This window comes from Oncorhynchus clarkii, chromosome 27 (genome assembly GCF_045791955.1).
Source record: "Oncorhynchus clarkii lewisi isolate Uvic-CL-2024 chromosome 27, UVic_Ocla_1.0, whole genome shotgun sequence".
NCBI classification, from domain to species: Eukaryota; Metazoa; Chordata; class Actinopteri; order Salmoniformes; family Salmonidae; genus Oncorhynchus; species Oncorhynchus clarkii.
The window spans coordinates 3,391,221-3,412,790 of NC_092173.1; the positions used below are offsets into that span (position 1 = coordinate 3,391,221).

At 42.2% G+C, this 21,570-nt stretch overlaps 1 protein-coding gene across 1 annotated transcript in view; it reads right to left on the bottom strand.

Annotated features, from left to right (window-relative positions):
* Positions 1–16,762: 16,762 nt before the first annotated feature.
* The window catches only part of LOC139385652 (dopamine receptor D2a), a 30,084-nt gene continuing 25,276 nt past the window's right edge, over positions 16,763–21,570 (bottom strand). Inside the window, exons 4-8 of the mRNA XM_071130892.1 lie at positions 20,598–20,734; positions 19,811–20,013; positions 18,863–18,949; positions 18,274–18,655; positions 16,763–17,861 (exon numbers count right to left, since the gene is read on the bottom strand). Of these exons, the coding sequence (XP_070986993.1) occupies positions 17,665–17,861; positions 18,274–18,655; positions 18,863–18,949; positions 19,811–20,013; positions 20,598–20,734 (1,006 nt within the window). The 3' untranslated portion in view covers positions 16,763–17,664. The remainder of the gene's footprint in view (positions 17,862–18,273; positions 18,656–18,862; positions 18,950–19,810; positions 20,014–20,597; positions 20,735–21,570) is intronic.

A 21,570-nucleotide genomic window follows, 5' to 3' on the forward strand; every position in this document is an offset into this window, starting at 1 on the left:
AATCTCCACTCAGTGTTGTTGCTAGCACTTGCCACCCAAAAAGCGTACCATCTGGGTTAACTTGGTTGAGTTAAAAAAAAATAAACAGATCAGATATACAATGAGAGTCAAAAACATTAGAAACACCTTCCTAATATTGAGTTTCACCCACTTTTGCCCTCGGAACAGCCAGAATTCGTTGGGGCATGGACTAAAAGGCGTCGAAAGCGTTCCACAGGGATACTGTCCCATGTTGACTCCAATGCGGTTGTGTCAAGTTGGCTGGATGTCCTTTGGGTTGTGGACCTTTCTTGATTTGGGAAACTGTTGAGTGTGGAAAATCCAGCAGCATTGCAGTTCTTGACACAAACCGGTGCGCCTGGCACCTACTGACATACCCGGTTCAAAGGCACTTAAATCTTTTGTCTTTCCAACCTCAGGAGGCTGAAGAAATTTGGCTTGTCACCAAAAAGACTCTTTTACAGATGCACAATCGAGAGCATCCTGTTGGGCTGTATCACCGCCTGGTACGGCAACTGCTCCGCCCACAACCGTAAGGCTCTCCAGCGGGTAGTGAGGTCTGCACAACGCATCACCGGGGTCACTACCTGCCCTCAGGACACCTACACCACCCAATGTCACAGGAAGGCCAAAACCCGAGCCACTGCCTGTTCACCCCGTTACCATCCAGAAGGCGAGGTCAGTACAGGTGCATCAAAGCGGGGACAGAGAGACTGAAAAACAGCTTCTATCTCAAGGCCATCAGACTGTTAAACAGCCATCACTAACATTGAGTGGCTGCCGCCAACATACTGACTCATCTCTAGCCACTTTAATAATGAAATATTGATGTAATAAATGTATCACTAGCCACTTTAAACAATGCCACTTTAAACAATGCCACTTTACCCTACATTACTCATCTCATATGTATACTGTACTCTATACCATCTACTGCATCTTGCCTATGCCGTTCGGCCATCACTCATTCATATATTTGTATGTACATATTCTTATTCATTCCTTTACACTTGTGTGTATAATGAAGTTGTTGTGAAATTGTTAGGTCAGATTACTTGTTAGATATTACTGCATGGTCGGAACTAGAAGCACAAGCATTTCGCTACACTCACATTAACATCTGCTAACCATGTGTATTGTGACAAATACAATTTGATTTGATTTGATACCAAATCCATGTCTCAAGGCTTAAAAATCCTTATTTAACCTTCCCTTCATCTAAACTGATTGAAGTGGATTTAACAGTTTAACAGCTTTTCACCTGGATTCACCTGGTATCATGTTTTAGGGAAGCCCCAGATGCAGACTGCTAGAGTCACAGATGTTAATTGACCCAAACAGGGGCAGGAAAAATATAGGTCAAAGGAAGGCAGAGGTCCGTAATCCAGGGCAGAGTCACGAAGGTACAGAACAGCAGACAGGCTCGGGGTCAGGACAGGCAGAGGTTCGAAAATGGGTCAGAGTCAGGCAGGTTCAGAACGGCAGGCAGACTCGGAGTCAGGGCAGGCAGAATGGTCAGAGCTGGGGAAACTAGGAAACAGAACTTGAGAAAGCAGGGAGACTGAAAAACACGCTGGTAAGACCTGACAAGACGAACTGGCAACTGACAAACATATAACACAGGTATAAATACACAGGGGATAATGAGGGGAGATGGGAGACACCTGGTGGGGGGTGGAGACAAGCACAAAGACAGGTGAAACAGATCAGGGTGTGACACCTGCTCAGTCTATGTCATGGAAAGATCAGATGTTCCTAATGTTTTGCACACTAAGTGTAGGTCAACCTCACTGAATGGGGTTTACCATACGGATTCCATCCAGATTATGATTAAAAAAATACGTATAATTCATATGTACGTCACCCATTATGACAACCTGAAAATCCTTGCCATCCAAGTGAGAGGATGACCCTATAAATACATCACAGAGCACATGTAATATCCACACATGCACATAGTCGTGAAGAAGGTGCTACATTCTGAACAGTCGTAATCTCCTTGCATCTGTAAAAACCAGAGCCTTACTTATTATTCAGTACTACACAAATTGGTTTAATTATTTATTATTTTTAAACATACACACTCTGCACCGGTTATTGACTGGAGACACAATACGCTGAAAACAGGTCCCTAGCGGAATGACAACAACATTGATGCTTGTTAAATAAGAGATGGAGAGGGAGAGAGAGGGACAGAGACACTTAACATTGGTACATTCAGAAACTACTCTCACCTACAGTAACCATATACTTTAAACACGAACTGCCCCATGCTTTGAGTAAGAAATCATGAATGTACCTATGTGAAATGTCTGGGATCGCCAGGGGTCTCTCGGTGAACCGGGCAGCCTGGAAAAGGGGTTTGGACCTTTTCACGGCACGTTTGTAAGGCTCTGATTGTCTAAAATGGTTCCAACAAGTCTTCTATTGTTGTCCTTCTTTGTAGTTGTCGTCTATCCGGTGACTTGTCATGTAGTCCTGTACAGAACTAAGAGTTGACTTTCCTTCCATTCACTCTTGAAGAGGCTTCTTTGAAGATAGGCTAGCCAGCCGTATCGATGGTTTGAGCAGAGTAACAGGATGGTCCTACTTAAATTCGCTTTCGAAGATACTTTACTTGGGACAGCTAATCAGCCTATCAATGATTGTCCGAAAGGTGAGTTCATCATCTCTATTCAAAGTTCAAACCACTTGAAACGTGCAGCTGCAGTTTCCCGTTTGTCTGGTCTGATGTGTTATTTTCTTAACCCGTCACTTGTACAGTTTGTTCGAAAGGGGCAGTCCCGGCAGGCTGGCACACTCCCTGATCTCACTCCCCGTGGTAACTACTCACTGTGCAAAGTTAGGTAAAACAAGGATCTCTTAGAGCTTCTCAAATCACATCCCTCTCTTCTTAACAAAAACACTTTCATCATTTTTTAATATTACATTCACAACGCAGAGTACGGAAACTTCATATATGTAGTGGGTATACTTTCTAAGTTACAGTGTTTCCTTTATAATAAAAAAATTATGACATCACAAAATAACAAACAAAATGACATTAGTGTTCTGTAGACCGCCTTTGACCTTTCCCCACGTTCTATGTTAGAAATATTGTTCCAAATAAGCTCTTTTGAACTTGTTAGAGTTTCAGCGGGAAAAGTCTGTTGAAACAAAAGTACATTATTTTTGGTGAATCTTGAGAGCGCAGGCCTGAATCTTCTCCATCGATTTCCTTCCCCCTCTAGGGTGAGAGGGGTCTGCTTTAAGTTATTAATTGGAAACCTGGTCTGACCTACTTCTCGTGGACACTCATGACAGTCCCCCTCTGGTTTTATCTTGGAAGGATTCTGCAAGTTGTAGCCCACCACAAGAATGACCATGGAATGTCCTGTTTGTGGATCGTTATGACAGTCCCCCTCTGGTGGTTTAACCTGCTAGGATTTCTGCAAGCTGCAGACCACAACAAGAATGGCCATGGGATGTCCTGGTTGTGGTTTGTCTTTCCGGATGTGTTGTCCGGTTGTCCAGGCTGGTGGATCTAGGCAGACGTTAATAATGCACTCATGAAACATTCATAAAACACTCATGTCAATCTATCATTACATTACTGACCCCTAGCCTGAAGAGGTTTTAAGGCCGTATTATTGTCCCCCAAACATTTATAAGAAAAGAAACATAAAAAAAGCTAAATGATATAGTTACAACACCTTAATTATCTACTTGGAACTTTCTATATACGTCCCTGCTTGTGGTTAAATGACTCCATCATGACGTCTAGGGCGGCCCTAGACATGACGGTGTGTGGCTTAAGACAGTCTCTAAAATGGCAACCTGAGTGACGAGGCTTACATTGGTGACACTACAGGGCTGACCTAGCAAACTCTGGGAAAGATGCTATGGATGCCGTGGATGGATCATGTGAGGGGGTTCAGAATCTTTTGCCAATTTTCCAATATCTTTCCTACCGACAGAAGGGTTTTGTTCAGGAGAGTATTTGCGTGTTTACCACCAGAATAGTGTCCTGGAGAGACCTTCTCACATGCTGCAACCTGAGTGCCTGTGATTTCATCTGTTGCTGGATAAGTGTAATTTCTTCTGTAATCTCCCTAATGTTTCTTTTGACTGTGGTTAGACTGATTGCGCTGACGGCAGTAGTACCTAGAGCAAATAGTGACCCTATGGCGACACCTATTGAGAGTAGCGCCCCAACAAATAGTTTTTCAAGCCTGGGCTCTGCTAGTCTGACTGGGTTACTGTGAAACTTTTGGAGTTGGGCCAAAATATGGGCAGTGTCCAACTGGGCGTGCTTACCTGCCTGTGTGGTCCAGTCAGCCCTGGACCAAATCAAATGTGCCGCAGGTGGAATGTGTTGGCGGTAAAGTTCCCTGCATCTAGGCGGACGTACACCATCTGCATGTGTACTCTGCAGTTGGTTACAAGGAGTCCTGGATCATCGCGGAGAATGATTCTCGTAGGGGGTCCGCTCATGAGTACATCTGCTGGGTTGGTTTTGACCAGGGTGCAGAGTGTCAGGATCTCCCTCACCAACTTCAAACATCTGCTATCTGAGCAGCTAACCGATCGCTGCAGCTGTACATAGTCTATCGGTAAATAGCCCACCCAATTTTACCTACCTCATCCCCATACTGTTTATATTTATTTACTTTTTTGCTATTTTGCACACCAATATCTCTACCTGTATATGACCATCTGATCATTTATCACTCCAGTGTTAATCTGCAAAATTGTAATTATTCGCCTACCTCCTCATGCCTTTTGCACACAATGTATATAGACTTTTTTTCTACTGTGTTATTGACTTGTTAATTGTTTACTCCATGTGTAACTCTTGTGTTGTCTGTTCACACTGCTATGCTTTATCTTGGCCATGTCGCAGTTGCAAATGAGAACTTGTTCTCAACTAGCCTACCTGGTTAAATAAAGGTGAAATAAAAAAATGTAATAAAAAATCAGCCAAAGGAATCATCCTACAAAAACGCATAATTAGAGATATTGTTTGTTTATTTCAGTTTTGACACAGCTAAGTTAGCTGATTTTCCTATTCTGAACAGCACAACGCAGGACAATATCAACAGTGACAACGAAACGTATAACTTGTAGCTGGGAAGAGTAGAAAATATGTTAGGTGCAACATACTGATCTCCTGGAAGGGATCAGCTGAGGGTACATGAATATGTATTTTTTGTACCTCTAATTTGCAAGGGTTCTATCTATTTGGGACTGACTGTCCCCCTTCTATTCCCATGGGAGGTGTGTACAACTTGATTTGGTTCCTGTGGACCAACTTGAACGTGGTGTTTTGTCAACCTTTGCTGATTCTGATTTGATAAGCCACAGGTAACAGCATGAACACAATCTCGTATGGTCCTGACCAGTGGGGCAAGAACTTTTTCCACGGGTTTGGTGTATATTTCGTACCAGACCTTATCCCCAACCTCGAACTCCAGGTGTGAGGCCTTTTTGTCGTAATGAGTCTTGTCACCTTCTGCACTTTTTTCCAGCTTTTCTTGAGAGTACACAGAGATAGCTTATACTAGATATACAGATGTACACACAATTTTAGAAGAAATTGATCGGAAAAGTGAGACAGAGATAGTTGTAGGACGATTCATTTAGCGATTCCCAAGTGGAGGAATATTTTTTGAACGGAGAGGACTCCGTTGTAGCCACTGTGTATAATCTGTAACAGTGCCTGCAGAAGAGGAACAATGTTGCCGTTTTCGACTGGTAAGTTCTTCTCATGCTAATGCCCTTGTTTGAAATTAATAATATAAAATATTATTTGTGATTGTTTTAAATTTTAGAAGCAATATATAAAAATGTAATGTAATGAAATGTGATGAAATGATGTAATGAAAAGTGATGAAATGTGTCTGCCGCCCCACCCCAACCCACATGAAATAGCCTATTTGAGGCTGTTGAGGGGAGGGTAGGCCAACAACAATGGCCAAAATGAAATGGAGACAGTAGATACAGCTGGTCTGTTGTAATATAATAAAGACAGTAGATCTAGCTGGTCTGTCATAATATAATAGAGACAGTAGATCTAGCTGAAATGTCATACTATAAAAGAGACAGTAGATCTAGCAGGTCTATAATAATATATTCAACCTTATGTTCCCTGTACTCTATATATATATCTGTTTATTATACCTCAGCAGCACAATATTGTGTAGAGCTTTGGCAAAGTGGGTGATGTTATATCCTTCCTGTTTGGCCCTGTCCGGGGGTCTCATCGGATGGGGCCACAGTGTCTTCAGCAGGTGGGTTAACTGCCTTGCTTAGGGGCAGAACAACAGATTTTTACCTTGTCAGTTCAGGGATTCAATCCAGCAACCTTTCAGTTACTGGCCCAAACCTCTAACCACTAGGCTACCTGCTACCCTAGCTAGTCAAGGTTGCAAAACTAGCTGCTAGCTAGTGTTCTAGCAAATCACCCAAAACTCACCAGAATTCATGCAAGTCTATTCTGTAGATCAGTGGTCAACAACCTTTTTTGAGTCGAGATCACTTTCTAAGACAAAATTACGTTTTTTTTGTTTTTTTTACATCCCTTAAAAAACATAAGCCTATCCAACATGAACTTATTAAAAACAGTACTGTGGTAATGAGGTTTGTCCAGTAGGCTATAGGACCAAAACATCATCACTGCATACATTGGCTTTGCTTGAAATGCCAGTGTTGTTCTTCTCAGACCATTCAAAAATATATATTTCAATATTTAGGTCCATATAAGTGTCTTATATTGGTTGAAAGCTTAAATTCTTGTTAATCTAATTATAGTAGCTATTACAGTGAAAACATGCTTGTTTGAGGACGGCACCCCACATCAAAATATATTTCCACCGGCACAGGTTTCATAAATTCAAAAATAGCAATAAATGTTCACTTACTTTTTGAAAATCTTCCTCTGATTTGTCATCCAAAGGGTCCCAGCTATAACATGTAGTGTTGTTTTGTTAGATAAAATCCTTCTTTGAATCCCAAAAAGTCTGTTTAGTTGGCTCCATCGATTTGAGCAATCCACTCGTTCAACATGCAGAGAAAGGAATCCAAAAATCAACCCTTAAAATTTGTTTCAATGAGTCAAAATATGTTTCTATTTACTCCTCAGATAGTTTTTCTTTTTATTTTCTCCTACCATATCTATTGTGTTATATTCTCCTACATTTAAACCAAAAATTCTACAAACTTCAAAGTGTTTTCTTTCCAATGGTACCAATTATATGCATATCCTGGCTTCAGGGCCTGAGCAACAGGCAGTTTTACTTTGGGCACGTCATTCAGGCGGAAATTGAGAAAAAAGGGGCCTAGCCCTAAGAATTTTTTAATATCCCTCCGCTCTCCCTTTCCTCTGCTGACGCTGACCAAAACGAGACACTGTCTTCCAGCTGATGACGAAACTCGAGTCACACTGCATTATTTCTGCCTTGTGTACAACTTAATGTTGTTACTCCTATCACCAGAGAAAGTGAAATATTCCTTGCAAGGTCATATTATAGGAAATGAATTTGACTATTCACCGTTTTAAGTGCATTTATAAACCATTATTCAACCAAGCTTAATAGGCTTACAATTTGACAAGCACAAATGACTATCTCACAACCTTAACCATAACCTTTTTTGTTAATGTGTCAATTATTTTGGGATTGATGGTTAAAGTCATTGACCCATTGTCAAAAGCACCGTTTAATGATTTAATAAGTTAAAGTATTTTTTGTTGTTGCTGTGAACCGTTTGTGAACCGTTTTTGCCACTGGGACAATACTTGTTACAGTGTAATTACATATATAATTACACTGTAATAAGGACCCCTTAAAAAGTGTTACCACATATCCTATTAGAAAATAGTCATTCATTAGGCATGTCAAAAACGTGATTTGTTGACATAGCAAGGGTAAGTGACTTGACTGCTTGGTTAATAGATAGCTACAAAACATGGCGGGATGAAAACCCCATACAGTAATATTCTAAACGATGGTTAAAGATGCACAATGGAAAGTAAGAATGAAGGTAACACTAAAACCACAGAGCACACCAAGGCTGTTTGTACTTCATACACAATACAACATTAATCTTAGTTCCGCTGTCATTTAGTCCCCCAACAAACAGACCTACATAATTGTACTAACCCCAAAGTCCTTCCATTCTACTTCTCCAACAATAGTTTTTTTTTAGAAATTGTAATGTAATTCCCAGAAGCCATTCAGCAAGTTACAAAAGAGTATTTTGCAGGAGGAATGGAAAAAAGTTATGATAAGATCTGATGAACTTGCCGGATTGCTTTCCCCAGCTATTTTACTGTAGGCCTATAGTGTAATGTAGCCCTAAACTGAATCAATACATAGATAACTAGATGGCTATAGGCTTATAAGTGCAAATTATGGATTATGGAAGGCTTTTGGATTCTGGAGCAGCCTGAAAACTTCAGACATACTCAGACATCCCCTTAGATAGCATTGATCGTCCTCAATATTAGATAGGCTACCATTGATCGTCCTCAATATCGTTTTGATTGATGTGGAAGATCGCGTTTCGAGGCCTTTCGAGGAAGAGGAAGGTGACTTCAAAAGAGGTTCCCCTGTGAAAGTGAAACCATAAGTTCTGTCTCAGAAACACATTTGTGACAGTGACGGAGCATGTTAATGAACTGCATGTGAATGAATTGAACTACATGCATCAGTTGTAATCAAAGACAACTCCCATTGCGGTGAAAAATGTCATGTCTGAAGTGGAGTAAAATTTCAACTAATCATCAGCTATTTGGACAGTATCCACCTTGTCATTTAACTAACAGTCTCCACTGATTATGTGGAATTGTATTAAGATTCCTCAAACATAATCAAATCTCTGGGGAGATGATTGGAATAAGAGGGAACATTTAGGATGGAAATGACACACTTGTCGCAGCTGGTGCCACTTAAATATAGCTATTTCCAGAGGATGGCAGACTGTGGCAGAGCTTTTATCCCCAGCCTCAGTAAACAACAGAAGCTGCACCTCGTACACAGCCCAGCCCAGGTACTTGACAATATTGATTTATACATGTGAAAAATGAATGCATGAAGGTAATCAACCAGCCAGCTCTAGTGAATAGGCAGAGGGCTTAGTGTCCGGTTGGGGCCCAGCTAGAACAGTCTTATTAACACATTAGAAAAACAAACACAACATCTGCCAGTGGCTCAGCTGTGGCAGCCTTATTCTCCCCATCACCCTGACTCTGGAGGAGGGAGGAGGGAGGAGGCGGCTTTCAGCTTGTCTCACCAAGCATGTGATTATGGCCGGGACGCCTTGGGAGCTCTCAGAGCTCTCCAATCTTCCACCACACTCCCAACACAATTAACAACAGGCTCCACAACTCCTCTTGCAATCCCCAGCCTCAAATGAGATAGATTGTACCAAGATTTAGATTGATACTGTGCCTGGGAGGGATAAATTATTACAAACGACTCCATCCTGACTAAATGCGTGAATTGAAGAACATTTTCCCTTTTAAGTAAGGGTCGAGCATCTAAAGCTTAGGGACAAGTTGCCAATATTGTCTATCAGCCACAAAATCTGTCCTCCATGCTTATCTACCAAGACCTTACATATGCAGACATTAAGGACAATAGTATGCTTATCTAATAACCCTCTAGAGTCGGGTGCATCACTCTTAAGTTATATAACAAAAACTTACCCATCAAAATCTGTCTGTTTAAGACAGAGATATCATCCGGCAGTGTCACACTTCCTAATCTGCGGTGCTCAGTGGTATTTGTCAAACCACGAGACATCCCGGAAATCAGTCTTCTCACGAAAACAACTGTGGCGGTTTGCTTTACAACCCTCACAAGTGTCAGGGGACTCGTCTGAAGTCGATACCGTCGATGTGCCAACTTCTGTTTGTAGCGTCAAAACTGTTTGGGCTACAAACTAATGTAACCCCACTGTGGAAACAGGAGATTCTCACAAAGACAACGGTGTTCTCTGTTTTGCTCTACAACCCCCACAATTGTCACAGACCTAATCAATTAATGTGGTTTTGAGCCTACCCCACAAAAGGGGTTCAAAATAAAAAAAATGTACCCCGTTTTCATGGTATCCAATTGCTACTATCTTGTCTCATCGCTACAACTCCCGTACGGGCTTGGTAGAGACATGTGTCCTCCGATACACAACCGCACTGCTTCTTAACACAGCGCACATCCAACCCGGAAGCCAGCCGCACCAATGTGTCAGAGGAAACACCATGCACCTGGCAACCTTGGTTAGCGCACTGCGCCAGGCCCACCACAGGAGTCACTGGTGCACAATGAGACAAGGATATCCCTACTGGCCAACCCCTCCCTAACCCAGACAACGCTGGTTTAGGGAGGGGTTGTGCGTCGTCCCACGGACCTCCGGTCGCGGCCGGTTACGACAGAGCCTGGGCGCGAACCCAGAGTCTCTGGTGGCACAGCTGGCGCTGCAGTACAGCGCCCTTAACCACTGCGCCACCCGGGAGGCTAGGGATCAACATTTTCTGATACCTAAAGGGGTCCTAAAGTTCTAAATCAAATAGCTAAATGATCCATAGCATGACCATCTTAAAACAGTTCCATATGTCAGCAGCTTAGCCCACCCCCCACATGGGGTAATAGCCGACAAAACTTAACTCAACTCCACGATTTACGATGCAGCTGAGCGCCGACTAGTGTGGGCGGACTGGAGTTTTTCTCATAAACTGGAGGGACCTGTCAGAAGGATCTGTCACGGTATTTGCTCTTTGGGATTGTCTAGGCCAGCTAAAGATGGCGCCGACAGAGAGGGCCGCTTCGCTTCTAGTCCTTAGGAAACTTTGCAGTATTTTTTTTTTTTATGTGTTATTTCTTACATTGTTAGCCTGGAAAATCTTAAGTGTTACTACATACAGCACGGAAAAATGATTGGATATCAGAGCGACGTCAACTTACGAGCACTACGACCAGGAATACGACTTTCCCGAAGCGGATCCTTTGTCTGAACTACCCAGGGAATCTGAACAGAAGAGGTCAACAGAGCGGCCTTCTGGTTAGACTTCGGAGGCGCACACACCACCCACCGCCTCCGAGTATATTACTTGCTAATGTCCAGTCTCTAGATAACAAGGTAAATGAAATTAGGGCAAGGGTTGCTTTCCAGAGAGACATCAGGGAATGCAACATACTCTGTTTCACAGAAACATGGCTCTCTCGGGATATGTTGTCAGAGTCGGTACAGCCATTGGGATTCTTTGTGCGTTGCGCCGACAGAAATAAATCTCTCCGGGAAAAAGAAGGGTTTCATGTTTCATGATTAACGACTCATGGTGTAATTGTAACAACATACAGGAACTCAAGTCCTTTTGTTCACCTGACCTAGAATTCCTCACAATCAAATGTATTATCTCCCAAGAGAATTCTCGTCGGTTATTGTCACAGCTGTGTATATCCCCCTCAAGCCGATACCACGACGTCCCTCAAAGAACTTCACTAGACTATGCAAACTGGAAACCATATATCCTGATGATACATTTATTATAGCTGGGGACCTCTCTCTCTCTCTCTCTCTCTCTCTCTCTCTCTCTCTCTCTCTCTCTCTCTCTCTCTCTCTCTCTCTCTCTCTCTCTCTCTCTCTCTCTCTCTCTCTCTCTCTCTCTCTCTCTCTCTCTCTCTCTCTCTCTCTCTCTCTCTCTCTCTCTCTCTCTCTCTCTCTCTCTCTCTCTCAGGACCTGAGCCATAGGACCATGCCTCGGGACTGACTACCTGTCACATCTTGGCCACCCCTCAGAACCTGGTTGTTGTGGAATTGTTAGATTACTTGTTAGATATTGCTGCACAGTCGGAACTAGAAGCACAAGCATTTCGCTACACTCGCAATAACATCTGCTAACCACGTGTATGTCACCAATTTGATTTGATTTGAAAGGGGTATTCAAATCTCATACACTACGATGTCTGAAATACTGTTGCTTTTCTGTTCTACCTGAAAATGAAGTACACCCACCTGGTGTCCCAGGTCTAAATCAGTCATGAAAAATCATGAAAAAAATGCAGAGGAACTCGTCCAGATTTGAATTTGAGGGGTAAACAATGCCTTCGGAAAGTATTCAGACCCCTTGAATTTTTCCACATTTTATTATGTTACAGCCTTATTCTAAAATGGATTAAATAAATACAAATACTCAGTAATCTACACACAATACCCCATAATGACAAAGTGAAAACAAGTTTTTAGAAAAACAGAAAAACCTTATTTAATAAGTATTCAAATCCTTTGCTATGAGACTCGAAATTGAGTTTCCATTTATCATCCTTGAGTTGTTTCTACAACTTGATTGGAGTCCACCTGTGGTAAATTCAATTGATTGGACATGATTTGGAAAGGCACACTCCTGTCTATGTAAGGTCCCACAGTTGGCAGTGCATGTCAGAGCAGAAACCAAGCCATGAGGATGAAGGAATTGTCCGTAGAGCTCCGAGACAAGATTGTGTCTCGGCACAGATCTTGGGAAGGGTACCAAAATATTTCTGCAGCATTGAAGGTCCCCAAGAACACAGTGGCCTCCATCATTCTTTTAATACATTTTTGATTTATTTAAGTGCACAAGTCAGTTAAGAACAAATTCTTATTTAAGATGAAGGCCTACCCAGGACAATGCTGGGCCAATTGTGCACCGCCCTATGGGACTCCAAATCACAGCAAGATGTGATGTAACTTCGATTTGAACCAGGAACTGCAGTGATCCTTCTTGCATTGAGATGCAGTGCCTTGGACCGCTGCGCCACTCCGGCCTCTCAAATTCAAATCTGGACCAGTTCCTCTTAAATGGAAGAAGTTTGGAAGCACCAAGACTCTTCCTAGAGCTGGCCACCCAGCCAAACTGAACAATCGGGGGAGAAGGGTCTTTTTCAGGGAGGTGACCAAGAACCTGATGGTCACTCTGATAGAGCTCCAGAGTTCCTCTATGGAGATGGGAGACCCTTCCAGAAGGACAACCATCTCTGCAGCACTCAGCCAATCAGGCCTTTGTGGTAGAGTGACCAGACGGAAGCCACTCCTCAGTAAGGCACACAGCCCACTTGGAGTTCACTAAAGACTCTCAAACAACGAGAAACTAAATTCTCTGGCCTGATGAAACCAAGATTGAACTTGTCACGTCTGGAAGAAACCTGGCACCATCCCTACGGTGAAGCATGGTGGTGGCAGCATCATGCTGTTGGGATGCTTTTCAGCGTCAGGGACTGGGAGACTAGTCAGGATCGAGGGAAAGATGAACGGAGCAAAGTACAGAGAGATCATTGATGAAAACCTGCTCCAGAACGCTCAGGACCTCAGACTGGGGCAAAGGTTCACCTTCCAACAGGACAATGACCCTAAGCACACAGATAAGACAATGCAGGAGTGGCTTCGGGACAAGTGTCTGAATGTACTTGAGTGGCCTAGCCAGAGCTGGAGAGACTTGGAGAGACCTGAATATAGCTGTGCAGTAACGCTCCCCATCCAACCTCGAGCTTGAGAGGATCTGCAGAGAAGAATGCGAGAAACTCCCCCAAACGCTGGTGTGCCAAGCTTGTAGCGGCATACCAAAGAAGACTTGAGGCTGTAAAGGGTCTGAATACTTATGTAAATGTGATTTGTATTTATTTATAAATTAGCAAAACATTTGAACAAACCTGTTTTTGCTTTGTCACTATGGGGTATTGTGTGTAGATTGATGAGGGGGGAAAAAACGATGTAATACATTTGTGAAATGTAATACAGCATGTGAAAAAAGTCAAGGGGTCTGAACCCTTTCCGAAGGCACTGTCGGCCCATTTGCTAGTGGGCTTCTCTTGAAACCCTTTAGACTTCACAGCAGTAATCCAGAATAGAGCGCAATTCTAATGACGAAAGTTACATCTTTCTCAGGATATCTGTATCCAGTAAATTGATTTCTGGATGAACTGCTACAGTATTCCTCCTAATGGAATTGACCACCTTGGTCCAACCATCTCAGACTCTCAAATAAACAAATTTGGGGTGAAATACTGAGGAAAGTCTTTCAAATAAATGTTAAATGCGGCGCATGCTGTGGCTCAATACAATGTGAATGCATACAGCAGTAGAAATAATGGGTTTTTGGGAGAGAAAAAAAAAAGTATCTGAAATTCTGTATTTGCATATTTCAGTGTTTTCTGTATTTAATATCTCTGTTCTTTTTATTACGTTTTAATCTGTGCCATCTCTGTCAGGAAGACAGTACAATAACAACCCTAAAAGTCCAGGTAGTAAACAACATTTATCATTACTGATAGAAAACAGTGATACAAACATTCCCAAGATTATGTCCTGGGATCCTGGCCGACTAAGATTGATACGTACAGTGTGATGAGAAATGTATCCACTCAATTTTTGTCACTTGCAATGCACAGTAGCCTTAAGTAATCTTTAGTGTTTTTCTGAAGAGCGAGCTGGGCCTGTACCTCTGTTATATCTCTATATCTACTGTAATATTTCAGCTAACCCTGTCTAACCCTGTCGGTGCAAAGTCATGTATAGGCCACCATTACTGATGAACTGGTCTGAACTGGATCTAACTCCATAGATGTAGATATGTGCTCTTCAGTTAAATGAGGAGAGACGAGACAGAGAGGTGAAGTCAGTTGCGGTTCAGAACATCCTGTTAGGTTTGACTTCCACAACGCAGTAACCAGGATGCTCCGTCTCTGACAGGCAATCATCCATCCACCATGCTCCCTGCAGCACAGAAATCACTCGTCCGAGTGGCACGACTTCACAGCTCACGCTGGAGGTAAATGGCAATGGCTGATGATCTAACAATCACATTGGAAGCTCTGACACCAAGTCCATTAAGAGGCTTTCAGGCCGCCTGATCACAGCTTGGGTGTGGAAGCTTTTCAATAATGCAATGCCTGGCAAGCCTTCTTGACTCAGTTCATTAAAGGGCCCCAGTGTTGGAACACACACCACCACTACTACTTTATTTGAACATGCCAATCACTGGTGGCTCAGGCAAGCCTTAGGGTGATAGCAGGCGAGGAAAAGGAGAAAAGTCGCTTCAGAGATCAGAGGAAGAGGGATGTACACTGGAAGGAGGCCAATCCCTGTCCTCCACTGATGGTTTGCATTAGAGCGGTGCAGAGATTATTCAGTGTTTCCAGTTGTCCCTCGAGGTAAGTGCTTGTCAAAAGTTACAGTCGATATGAAGGAAACTTGAGGAGAATCAATGTCACAGACGGTTCCTTAAAGTGTAGACAACACTGTGGGGGCCTGACTGTGTCATCATCACGGATGGAGGGGAGGACATTCAGATTGACAGTGACCGGGGATAGTACATGTATGGTTGGTATTGGGGTCATTGAAGGTGACATAGCATCTGAAGAACAGGATTTTGAAGACTCAGGGTGCTGTTTGAATTGGGGCTCTGGAGAATGTGACATGGTGCCAGGGGGTTGGTTGTAGCAAACGACTAGTGTTTAAAATCGTTTCTAAAGGAACCTTGCTACAGAGCAAGAGAGAGGTAGAGAGAGGTAGATTGTCAAATGGCTCAGGCACAGCCATGGCTAAAGAGTAAATCAACGTTCCCGTTATTACACAACAGCCTGCGATGAGACGTATACTGTGACGTCAGGATATGTCCGAATGCCAAACAAATTCAGACAAGGTATACAAAAGCACATCACTTGGTCAGAAAAAAACCATCAGCACCAAGGTCATGGGTTTAAGTCCCACAGGGATGACAAAGACATTCTAAAAGTGAATGCGCTCATTGTACTGCAAGTACATTTGGATCTGGTAATTGGCATACTATCCTACCTGTACAATAATGGGGTTCTGTATGTGAAAGCTACTATAGCTCTATTCTTTGCCATTGTTGGTGGTATCAGGCCAGACAGCCAGGGTATACTTTCAGTGAAGTGGGGAGACATCTCATGGGATAGTGATGAGGTACTAGATATGTCAAAACAGGTAACTACGGGGCAGAAAATCCACGCAGTGTTTAAGATGACATATGATTAGGGGAATGGTGGCATCCCTTTTACACTGAAGACATACATATTTTTGCTCTGTCATCAGAACCTATGGCTTTGACCTTCTGTGGAGAGACTCGAACCACATTCTCTGATAATGGTTACCATGGGGCTAATGACATAATATCCTAGGAGATGGTGCTGTGTGTCATACCACATAAACCATAGACAGGACCTAAAGGGCATTAAAACTAAAGACTTGTTGTTGATTTGTCTTTTTTGAACTATATATATCGTACGCGATGTTCCATTATAACGGAAATCAAGAAATAGTCAAACATGTTTAGTGTGCTTTCCTGCACAGAGAACAATCCACTCGTTTACAGAAAACATCAATATGGAATGGCGTGAGGCCCTTTATATATATATATATATATATTTTTTTTTTACAAATGCTGTTTTGAATTGAAGATAATTGTACCTACACACTAAAGAAGGCTGTAAAGCCAAACATGTTTGTGTAAACTATCCCTGATGCAGTTAAAAAAAATGTTTAAAGGAAGCTATATACCACATATTTTGGAGTGCGAACCCATTAGACCTCTTTGTTGAAACTACTTCATTGCCATATCATTTTTTTGCAGTGTATTACCAGGCAAATAATCAACACCCGCTCGACCAATTATATTAGAGTATTCGGCCTAGTAGTGGTACAACGTTTTGCATTGTGATTTACACAGTATTACAGTATATAAACAGTATGTATAGAGCGTCAAATAATAAAATGTATATGGCACAGCACATGTCTCATAACTCAATTTATTGGACATATTATAATTTTTTTGATTTACATTTCATGAGAATCCATGTAAAGGAGCAATGTAACATGCATCACATTTTCATTGCAGGCATATAATCACATAGAATGTGTTTATAAAAAGCATCTACAGGAAATGTAAATAATAATTGTACAAAAACCTTATTCATGGTCCTTCCGGCACAGACAGGAACCATTGACCAGTGGTGGCTGTAGAGTTTTTTTTTGTATAATAATAACAATAATAATAATCATCATACTATTATTAATAATAATTCAATTTATCACAAACCTGTGGCTGCCTCTCTTGCCAAGCGGACCATTGAGAAAACTACGAGTCAAAATGTTTTATCTCTTTGTGACACAACATTCCATTCTGTGGCTGGTTTAAAGATGCAGAGCTCATGGATGACCAGTTTAATATTATTAGGTTTAACACTGAGATGAACACTGATTTGCTGATATCTAGTTGTTCTTTGCGGGATTCAGCCAGTATCAAAAGACATCCTATACACAGATTAAATAGGTGGCTTGCTTTAGTATTTAAAAAAAAAAACATCTTCTTGTGTTTTCTTTACATTTCTTAACATGGATGGCTCTTAAGTGACAAGCAAGATGGTTAAGACCAATATGACGTTTCCAAGAAACAGTTCATTGATAAAGATGTTACTCCTCGATATACATTCATGTGGGAGAACACGAGTCCACCAAATAATCCACAAAAGTCCCCAAGACTTCATGTGTGGCATTTACTCAGTCTCTCCATTTTGTCATTGATCATCACTGAGACTAATGGTCATGTGCACTGTCCTCACGTGGATGAGGTATATTTTAGTAGGCTATAAGCAACGCTTTTCTTCATTCCAGCTCCCTTCTCAAACGCCAACCTTAGCAATGCAGGATCTTGATGAAAGCTTTTCTGAACTCTATATTGAAAGTGGTGTATATGATGGGGTTCACGGCACTGTTCACATACCCCAGCCACGTGAAAGCATTGTACATCTCCGCAGGAACCTTGCATGTGGTGCAGTGGGTGTTCAATATATGAGTGATGAAAAAAGGTAACCAGCATATGATAAATACACCTGAAAAGAGAGAGAGAGAGAGAGAAGACAAAATGTGAAAAGATTGGAGAAACCAGCTAGTACCATGTTACTGGATTGATGTGAACATTGAACCATGTCCTGAAGATAAACTTGATACATCTTAATTTCTCCCCAATGAAAATAAAAAATGTTTCCTTGTCTGACTTTCTGCCTGTAAGCTATTTTCAAGTTAAAGATTACTAAATGAATACTATATACCTACACAGGCCATCAGAAAACTACAGCTAGTAAAATAAAGATATCAGCTACATTTTATTGAGTTGTCTTATTGCTTATGATGTGTGAAAGTAAAATAGACTTTTCCCCCCAATGTCTCTGTATCCCTCCTCTCTCCTGAAAAGTTCAACAGTACTCTCAAACATTCAAAGTGGTATTCATGCTAACAACTTACCCAGGACTATGGCTAACATTTGAGTGGCTTTCTTTTCCTTCTGTTGGGAGATCTTCCTCTTACTCATGAGAGTGGGTTGCTGCTTGATAGACGTCTGGGTTTTCCCGTTGGGTAAGGCCTCGGTCTGAAACGCTTTAGTCACTTTGGGCACTTCCACCAGTATGTCCTTCGAGTCGCCGTTCTTCTCCACTTTGACGGAGCTCCCAGGCGGGGAGGGGGGCACGGAGGTGGGGCTGGCGTTGGCCTTGGTTGGTGGCAGGAGCTGGTGGCTGACAGGCGTGGCGGTGGCATTGTCCACATTCTTCTGTTTCTGAGGGTTGCAGTTGGTCATCTCGTCCAGCTCTATGTCATCCCCTTCGTGGGCCACCTCTTTGATGAAGATCTGCTGACAGAGATCAACAACAATGTTAAAGTAGTAGTAGTAGCAGTAGCAGCAGTAGTAGTAGTAATGTAGCAGTAACTTCTATAGCTTGCTTACAGGGAGAAATGGGAACAATAGAGGTGACACCTTGTTAACTGCCTTTGAAAGTAAAGACATTTCCTTCTGAGAGTTACTCTGTAAAAATAGCACAACAAATACTTGACACACCACTTTTTTCTTGTTGACAGGAAAGCTCCCATTAGGTTTCACAATCACAGTGCACAGCCTCACATCTCCTGGGTGACTGCACTTCTCCTGAAACAACAACAGGGGAGAGAAGCTAGCACACAGTCACTGCACAGGCACCAAAAGGTCTCCGAGTCGCTCTTTGAGAGGGCACAATTGTAAAGAACAATTAACAATAAACTAAACAAATTGTAATTCTATTGAGCGTACGTTATTTGATTCCCATTCGAATCATTACCTCCATAACACTCAATAGCGCAGAAATAAAAAGTCTCGGACTTAAACTGACAATATTGTTTCAGAAATAGTTTATTGACTCACAGTATAAAAGTGATGAGGACTATTTTCCTTGCAATTGCATGGTACATTCTGAATGTATTTCATCTGCTCTCTCCCTTCCCCACACCAAGACAAAAGGTATGCATGTACATGAGCAATGTAGAGATACACGGCTTCTTTTCCTGTATTGATCCGCATTAATGTCACTAAAATCAATATCCAGAAAATGAAAAGGTCACGAAAAGGTACATCATAATTACTGTTGCATTTCAGCTCTCCTGCCAATCTAGTAGGCCAACGAACAATGGCCAACAATGACCAATTACAGCAGAATATGTTGCTAATAATCTCAATACGCGAAGAGAACCCTCTTAAAATGCCTTAGGATAATTGCGTGTGCCCTTTTCAATCCTGGCTAGAATTCTATCTGCTGTGTTTTTCTTGCCCCTCACACAAAATCATTATCTGTGTGTTCGGCATCTCATTTCTGGCAACAGCAAGCACTTTATGGACAATATTTAGCTTCCTTATGTTTGATTCCATTCTCCAAAAACACATGACATGTTGTTGACAATGGATTTAATTGAATTGTCTCTCCCTAAGTGTGTCAAGCACTTCATTTTTGAAAAACACGACTTGCAGCCTAGTCACCTTTAACGTGGCGCCTGCGTCGTGGTCGCCTGTCCCTTGACACGGGCGCTTTGTGTTCACCCGTTTCCGACGCTTGCGAAGCACCACATAAATCTGCACGTAGACCAGCAGAGTGATGATGAAGGGAATGTAGAAGGACACAATGGAGGAGTACACCACAAAGGCCGGGTTGGCGATGATGCACAGGGACTCGTCGCGAGTCGCTAGGGAGGAAAACAAAATTGCGCTCCGGTCAATACAGAAAACAGCAATACCCGCCAAACCAGTAGCCCAGTTGCACGAGTGAGCAGGAACAGCTCATTGGAGCAGGAGCCATTCTCTGTAGCTTGACACGCAGCTTGACGTACAAGTACAACCCCTGGACAGGACGCTAGTCTATTGCACAGTCTTATCCCCAATTGTACCTCGTTAATTCTGAGTGCCAAGCTGAGACGCATCGGTCCCATTCATACAGGCTTTAGTGTGACTAAGGCCGAGGATCAATCACTCAAACCTTTCGATCTCAATGTGGACACGAACCGCAAGACCACTGAGTTGGTCGATACAGGGCATAACGCCTAAAAGGGCCGTTTTGGATGAATATACAATATGTATGAAAAAGGAGCATTCAAACGCACCACCACACTGTTTACCCCATTCACAGCAGTCATACAATTTAGTATCACCTACCGCTGTCATACGGAGTCTACTCCTTAGTCCCATAAAAGCCTAAATACTGTGGAAGCACTGAGCAATAGCACAGATCACAGTGCAACAGAGCAAGGGAGCCCACAGTTCCTGCTATTACCTGTGTTATTTAGGCCGAACAACAGGGGGCATGATATCGCAAAGGACAGAACCCACACCACCGAGATCATGACAGTGACTCGTCTTCTGGAGCTGTAGCGCGTGTTGTACAGCATGGGCATGGCGACTGCTGTGTATCTGTCGTGGAAGGAAGCAGAGGGGGAGGAAAGACAAAGGACAAATACTGTAGAGTTAGACAAACTGCCAGACTGCACAAGAACACACACACACTTTGCCATATTTGACTCTGGCTTTTCAACTGTGCAGACTAGATGTGGGGTGACAGCAAACACCTTTCTCTGTATTCTCTCAGGGGGGTAGAAAAAAAAGGGTGGGTAAACTCTTGAGATGACGGGAGACGACTAACGCGCAGTAAACGCAAAGAAAAATCATAGTTTAGCGTAACAGGTGCATAAACGCTATTCAGGAAACAGAACCCAAACTATAAGCTTGTTTAATAACTCCAACGTTTGAAAAACAAACACTATGTGGCCTCAAAACCCTATAATTTTAGATGGACAGTCCTTGCATCTATAGCTCTGTCGATGCATTTGACAGTGGTTACATTTCCAGGCCCATCCATCAGCTGTTGACCAAAACAGAGGCAGTTGGCCACTTTGTTATTGTTTCAATGAAGGACTCTAGATTTAAGGGTACTCTTTATTCAATAGTACAGATTTAATTATGAAACGTGCATGCGTCTTATCTTAACAACCTAAAATTAGCATCTGCAGTATAAACAACTCAAAGATATTCTCCATACATACTAAACGTACAGACATTTTGTATTTAAATACAAATCACTTCAGTAACTATTTAAATGACCTCTGAGCTAAGTATTCACATAACCAAGGTGAATATTTGTTCTGTTCAGGCATTTAAGTGACACAAAAATCAGTGAAGTGGAAAATCATGCAAAATGAAAGTGGCATCCTGCATAGTCCATAAATAATGGAATTGGTATTCAATAGAAA